Genomic DNA, 7,493 nt, shown 5'->3' with positions numbered 1-7,493 from the left:
GCAAAGAATTTATGACCTTTTTAGTTGCGTCGTCGTAACAACTATTCTAATCACTGTTATCCTTTACAATCACAAATCACAAACAATAGTAGACTATAAATCTTATGACCCCTCACTATAGTCATGGATGAACGGAAATAAATCATCTTTAAAGGCATGAAAATATTATAGGGAATATTGAATTAGTTAATTATTTGCATTTCCAAAAACTAATACATATCTATTGTTTACAATTAACCCAATATTTTAAAATTGAATTGGACTTAAAAGAATTATAAGTATAAGTTGTAACATCCTTCTAAACCTACAAATATTTCGCATATAATTTACAAAAATTACAGAAGGAAGAAACACTTGTGATTTGAGAGTTACAGCTAATAGAGAAATATAGAAGGACCTGCTAAAGGATGAAGAGATCAGTCTGAGTTGAACTAACACAAGCAAGCTAGCCGATATTGACCCAAATTTTGAGTGGTAATGCAAATGGCTCATAAATGCAATTCTTAGATAGACAAATAAGATATCACCAACTAACCATGTACACATTTATGTGTAATTAAAGTTTTTAAATCAAGTAAGATAACAAACAATCTATATAACAGTATTGTTATAAGAAGAAACTATATATTCTTACCTCTTGTTATTTTTCTAGAATCATCGATAATTTAAGAAGAGATATCCAAATATGGTATAAAAAATGTCAACAACATATTAACCGCAAAGATCAAAATGTCAATATTAATATTATCTAAAATAATAAGTCAATCTTATAGGAGACACCACCGCACAGTACATGGCACAAACCACCCTGCATATTTTTCAATACTTAGAAAATGCATATAATAGTTAGTAAATGTAAAAAAAAATTATAAATGTTAAATATAGTTAGTAAAGGTAAAAAAACAGAGACTTGTATGCTGAGTTGAAAGGAGAAATTATGTAGTTTCTTAGAATAGTAGTTTTTTTTTCCAAAATCTATCAAAATATCATGGAACCAAAACTACTATAAGTGGAAACTCCACGGTCAACTCAGATTCTTTTAAAAAAAATCTTGGAATAAGAGTGGTCCATCTTGTCCGAGTCAATGAGAGTCGGATTTAGAAACCTTAACACCACCAACAAAAAAGTACGATTATTAAAAGTGTGTTTCTTTCCACGTTAAAAAAATACACCTTTGTTGCTTTAAAATGAGTATTAAAAGCGGATCCAAACAAGGCTTAGAAGCCCTAACAATATCTCAGTGTCACCGACAAAAACCCACAATTATTGGATTTAGAATTTGAGTGTATATATAGTGAAAAATATTCACACAAGAATCGTCAACGGTCATAAAAGATTGCTTTTTTGTACAATTATTTTATTTTATTTTGTTAACAAGATTATATCTACTGCATAATTAATAAAATATTTTTATATTTTACAAATCTATTTCATATATTTTTTACAATGTATAAAAAAAAATAATGAGTGCAAAATAAATTTTTAAATAGATTATGATATATATTATACACAATGTATTTAAAAAATAAATAGTGAATACAAAATAATTTATTCATAAAACTTTTATCATTTATTTTAGGTAAATAGAATAAAATTTAATTTAGGTAAAAGAATAGATGTATTTAAAAATAAGAAGAAACTAGTTTTTTTTATTAAGGATCATGATTTTTTTAGAGGATATTTGTAATAACATTTCATGCATTGTCATTGTCTCATACATCTTTTTAAGTCGATCCAAGGTCAAAATAAAAATTTGAGTCTTACAGATAGATCGGTAAAGGTCATTCGACATTGTGCATAGAATTAACGTGCAAATAATTTCAAAATCGAATTTGCAGACATCAGTTTTATTAATCTACGATTCACGTAGTTTAAGATGTCATGCTCGTTTTATTTTTTTAAACTCTTTTTTCGATCGCATTTTGATCAGTCTGAGCCTTTTCATGTGGAGATTTTTATTTCAAAATTTGATCAAAATCTATTTGTTTTTCGAAAGTATATTTTGTGTTAATCATTTTGGGAGCATATATTTCAATTTTTATCTACGATTCACGTAGTTTAGCATGGCCTGTTCGTTTTATTTTTTTAACTCTTTTTTCGATCGCATTTTGATCAACAAGGGCCTTTTCATGCGTAGATTTTTATTTCGAAATTTGATTAAAATCTAGGCTTAAATGCAACTTTGGTCCCCCTATTTAGCTAATTTTTTTGATTTTGATCCCCCACTTTCAAAACCACCATTTTAGTCCCTATTATGAGTTTGTTGCTTGGAATTAGTCCCTCGGCCAATTTGGTATACAATTCAAGTGACGTGGTGTAATGTTATATGAGTTGGCATTTTGAAACAAAATCCACGTCATTTTCATCCATTAAAATCACTAATATAATATTAAAATAAAATATTAATTATGGAAATAGTTTTTCACAATTAAATTTAATTAGAAATTAGGGTTTTCTTATTTCCATTCATTACTCTGAAATTTGCCAAGAACCCTAAACAAAATGAAGAGAGGAAAAGCGACGAAGAACCCTAAGCTGCTGCGAAGTGAAATTGTCTGTGTTTACTAAAGTCACATTGTTCGTCTCGTTTACATTTTCTAAAGTTACATTGTCCGTTTCCTTTGCGTTTAATGAAGCCACATTGTACGTCTCCTCAGTGGAAAAAATGGCGACCCCAAGCTTCGTTTCCAGGTAACTATCAGAGTCATTTTCATTAAGCCATTCAGTCTTCTGAAATTATTGTTTGATTTGCTTATCTTGTGCTCCCAGATTGTGTTTTGGTTTGATGTTTCTATGTTGTGGTCCCTAATTTTGTGGTCCCCTAATTGTGGTCCCCTAATTTAGGGTTTCATTTGTTTATGATCAAGGTTCAGATTCTGATTTGTTTATGATGTGGTCCAGATTCTGATTTGTTTATGATGTGGTCCAGATTCTGATTTGTTTATGATGTGGTCCCAGATTATGTGGTCCCGTATTTTGATTTGTTTATGTTGTTTGGTTTATAAAGTGTTGAACGTGTCATGTGAGTTTCTCGTGTTCTGTTGCAGGCCATCCAAAAGTCAATTCATGAGACTCCGAATACATCATTGGGGACGTTTTGTCGATAACCCAGTGAAGCTATATGTTGGTGAGCTTATTACTGAGATGGATTGGGACTGGGATGTGGAATACCTGTCTTATATGCAAATTGAAGAATTGATCAACGCTCATGGTTATTTTAACATAAAGTGTTTGTGGTATTGGAATCCAAACTTTTCATTTTCCCATGGACTTAGGCCGTTGAACAATGATAGCGACGTGTTAAGGTTTATGGAAGACGTTAGAGGATTTAAAGTCGTTGATATTTACGTTGAGCACAAGGTTGAAGAAGTTAGTATTGATGATGTTATTTTTGAGGAGGAAGTAACTGTGGAGGTTGAGGTTAATAATGAGGAGGAAGTAAATGTTGAGGAAAATGTGGAGGTTGAGGTTGATAACAAGGAGGAGGAAAATGTGGAGGTTGAGGTTGATAACAAGAAGGAAGTAAATGCTGAGGAAAATGTGGAGGTTGAGGTTGATAACGAGAAGGAAGTAAATGTTGAGGAAAATGTGGAGGTTGAGGTTGATAACGAGGAGGAAGTAAATGATGAGGAAAATGTGGAGGTTGAGGTTGATAACAGGGAGGAAGTAAATGTTAAGGAAAATGTGGAGGTGGAGGTTGATAATGAGGAGGGTGCAAATGTTGGGGAAAATATGGAGGTGGAGGTTGATAGTGATAGTGAATCTGATCCTGATTATAAGATGAGCAGTGAGGAAGATGAGGAAGACGATGAAGCTATTTTTGATGAGTTGGATTTAGGTACTGATACTGTAATTGATTGGACGACAATTCTCCCTACGGTTCCAACACAAAACCCTTCAACGATGGATGTTATTTCTGATAATGATAGTTGTGATTCAGATGTGCTTCGTACTCCACCGGATCGTGATGCTGAAGATGTGATAAAGGAGTATCCAACTTTTAAGAAATCTACAAAACTTGAATTAGGGATGATGTTTAAGGATAAAGTACAAATCAAAGATGCCATCAGGGAGTTTGCATTGGAGAAAAATAAAAGTCTTGTGATCAAGAAAAATGACAAGAGGAGAGTTGTTATCAAATGTATTGAAGGATGTCCATTTCATATTAGGTTTAGCATGAGGTCTACCAATAAATTTTGGAAAGTTGTTAGCTTCATTGATCAACATAATTGTCATAGGACAGCCAAGAACAGACAAGCAACAACACAGTGGTTAGCTCGCAAATTTGTGGATACGTTAAGACACACTCCTGAAATGAAAAGTAAAGAACTAGTTGCAGAATGTCTTCAAATATGGGGGGTAAAGTTATCAAGCCATCAAGCATATAGAGCCAAGAGGAAGATAATAGAATTGATTCAAGGTGCTGGTCGCGAACAGTTTAACCATCTAAGGAGTTATGCCGAGGAGTTGCTAAAGTCAAATCCAAACTCTCCTGTTATAATTAAGTGTGTTGATTCAGATGCTGGTCCTGTATTTGAAAGAATATACGTATGCTTAGAAGCTTGTAAGGCAGCCTTTGCAACTACATGTAGGCCTTTAATAGGATTGGATGCGTGTTTTCTAAAAGGGGATTATGGAGGTCAGTTAATAGGGGCAATTGGTAAGGATGGAAATAACAAGATTTATCCAATCGCTTATGTCGTCGTGGAAGCTGAAACGAAGGACTCTTGGATGTGGTTCCTTAACTTATTACTTGACGACTTAAATTCCGTTCAACAAATGGATTATGGCTTTATATTCGATCAACAGAAGGTCAGTTCGTGTTTTTTTATCTGTTGCAATTCGAATAACTATGTTCTGTTTTTTATCATTCAGTTTTGTTTTTTATCAATTAGAATAACTAGAATATCATTCAGTCTTCATCACATATTCAGTTATGTTTTTTATCTCTTGGCAGTGTTTTTTTATCTGTTCAGTTAACTAGTGATCAGTTCCCTAATATGTTAATTATCAGTTCTGCAGTTATCAGTTTGGACACATATGTCATATTCAGTCTTCATCACATATTCAGTTCTGCAATTAGCAGTGTTTTTTTATAACTATGTTCTATTTTTTTATCTCTTGATCACATATGTAATATTCACTTTTCATCACATATGTCTACTAATGTGATATTTAAATGTGTCCAGGGTTTGGTACCGGCTATTCTAGAGACAAGCCAACATGTTGAACATCGGTTGTGTGTTAAACACTTGTATGGTAATTGGAGGAAGAAATATCCTGGGATAATAATGAAGGAAGCGCTATGGAGGGAAGCTAGGGCCACAAAAATATCTGGATGGCAAAGATCAATGAATCACATGAAAGAGCTCAATCCTAATGCTTGGAAAGACATGATGGATGTGCCTGCAGCAAGTTGGAGTAGGTCTCATTTCAAGACTAACACACAGTGCGATTTACAAGTCAACAATATGTGTGAAGCTTTTAATCGAGCAATTTTGGAGTATAGAGACAAGTCGATTATTTCATTGCTAGAAGGAATCAAATATTACATAACAGTTAGAATTTCCACTCAAAAGGAGAAATTAGGTAGATACAAAGGTGTAATCAGTCCTAACATTAAAAAAGTCTTGGAAAGAACAAAGAGGGAAGCTGAAGGCTGGATTGCAACATGGCACGCCGATGATGACTTTTCTATATTTGGGGTTTCAAACGGTGTCGAGACGTATCCTCTTAATTTGCTGCAAAAGAAGTGTGGGTGTAGGAGATGGGACTTAACCGGAATCCCATGTTGTCATGCTATCTCGTGCATATGGTTTGCCAAGAAAGAGCCTGAAGAATTTGTTTCATCGTTCTATCGGTAACATGTTCTACTGTTATTCTATAACATGTTCTGCTCTTATGCTATGGGTAACATGTTCTAATGTATTTTTTTTTTGTGTATAGGAAATCTATTGTGTTTGCTACTTATAGCCATATCGTTATGCCAACCAATGGGTTTCAACTATGGCCGGTGAATGTTTCTCATCCAATCAACCCTCCATTCATGAGGAGGTTTATCGGTCGTCCAAAAAAGAATCGCAACAAGGAAAATGATGAACCAAGAGCAAGAAATACGCTGCCTAGAAGTCTACAAACTGTCAAGTGCAAAAAATGCGGTAGTTTTGGCCATAACAAACGAACGTGTAAAGGGAAGAGAGCGGCGGAGAGAGCGATTCCTAAAGGTGGAAATAAAAAGGCGAAAAAAAGGTTGACAAAGTGGCTGGACAAACGGTCATTGAAGGAGGATCCCAAGCACCGCCATCAACCCAAGAATAGTTACTTTGTTAGGTTGTTGTATGTTATATTCTGTTTGTTAGCTATTCTGTAATGACCAAACATTTTGGGTCAATTTTAAACTGTTATGTGGCTGGCTGGCTGTTATGTGGCTGTTATATTTTGGAAAATGCCCAAACATTAAGGTGCATTCTTATGTAAAAATTAGGCCAAATTATGGTGATATTATGGTTACAAATTAAGGTGTGAAATGCCTTTTATTTATGTTGTTAACGTGTAACTTATGGGCATTTCACTATGGTAAAACTTTGCTGTTAACTTGTAAATTATGGTGCCTTTTAACGTGTTATTTATGGGCAAGAGCTGTTAACATGAAATGCCAAATTTTGCAGATTTTTCATACACATATGACAAGACCTTAATACATAAGAAGAGAATTAAAGTAGAACCTACAACAACATAAGAATGTGAAATGCCAAAATTTTCATATTTTTCATACACATATTACAAGAGTTTAATACATAAGAAGAGAATTAAAGTAGAACCTACAACAACATAAGAACGTGAAATGCCAAATTTTGCACATTTTTCATACACATATGACAAGAGCTTAATACATTAGAATACAATTAAAGTACAACCTACAGCAACATAAGAAGACTATTACATCAGAAGAGAAATGTGTTGCAACCAATTTCATTTGAATACATGTGTTACAACCAATGCAAACACAAGTAATAATACAAACACCATACATAAACCAACAAAATAAGACATTGACTTAATCTTCATCTTGAGAAAATCTTCACTATTATTGGTATCCCTAAGTAAATCTGCAATATCGTCATTCTTGTCCTTCAAAGTTCTAATCAAATCTTTAGCCCTGTTGCTCATGTCTTCATCAAACCATTGAAAGTAATTACAACTTTTTCTCTTCATCACCTTAAAGTTACCACAAGCATGAAATCTTCTTCCTGGATTTTCGTAAGTCCATGAGGTCATCAATGGAGACTCAAGCTCACACCAACATCTACTCCCTCTTCTTCTTGCACCAGACTGATTTGTTGAGGCAAAGGACATATTTGTTTCAGACATACTAGGTGGTACTACAAAAAAGATGGAAAAATTGACGAAGAAGGAGATGGAAATAGAAGAAATGGATCTGGACTTGGAGACTGAAGAAGAAGATGGAAGTACGCTGGATTTGAAGAAGATGG

The 7,493-nt window shown here is 33.7% G+C and overlaps 1 protein-coding gene across 1 annotated transcript; it reads left to right on the top strand.

Moving 5' to 3' along the window:
- The first annotated feature begins 2,665 nt into the window (after nucleotides 1-2,665).
- LOC131658902 (uncharacterized) lies at nucleotides 2,666-6,370 on the top strand. Its single transcript, XM_058928151.1, has 4 exons — nucleotides 2,666-2,691; nucleotides 3,048-4,812; nucleotides 5,190-5,860; nucleotides 5,947-6,370. Exons 1-4 carry the CDS (start codon nucleotides 2,666-2,668, stop codon nucleotides 6,368-6,370), a joined length of 2,886 nt encoding a protein of 961 aa, XP_058784134.1.
- The last annotated feature ends 1,123 nt before the right edge of the window (nucleotides 6,371-7,493 follow it).

Source organism: Vicia villosa, linkage group LG3, assembly GCF_029867415.1.
Source record: "Vicia villosa cultivar HV-30 ecotype Madison, WI linkage group LG3, Vvil1.0, whole genome shotgun sequence".
Lineage (NCBI taxonomy): Eukaryota > Viridiplantae > Streptophyta > Magnoliopsida > Fabales > Fabaceae > Vicia > Vicia villosa.
The sequence above is the reverse complement of the archived record's forward strand: the minus strand, read 5'-3'. Positions and strand labels throughout refer to the sequence as shown.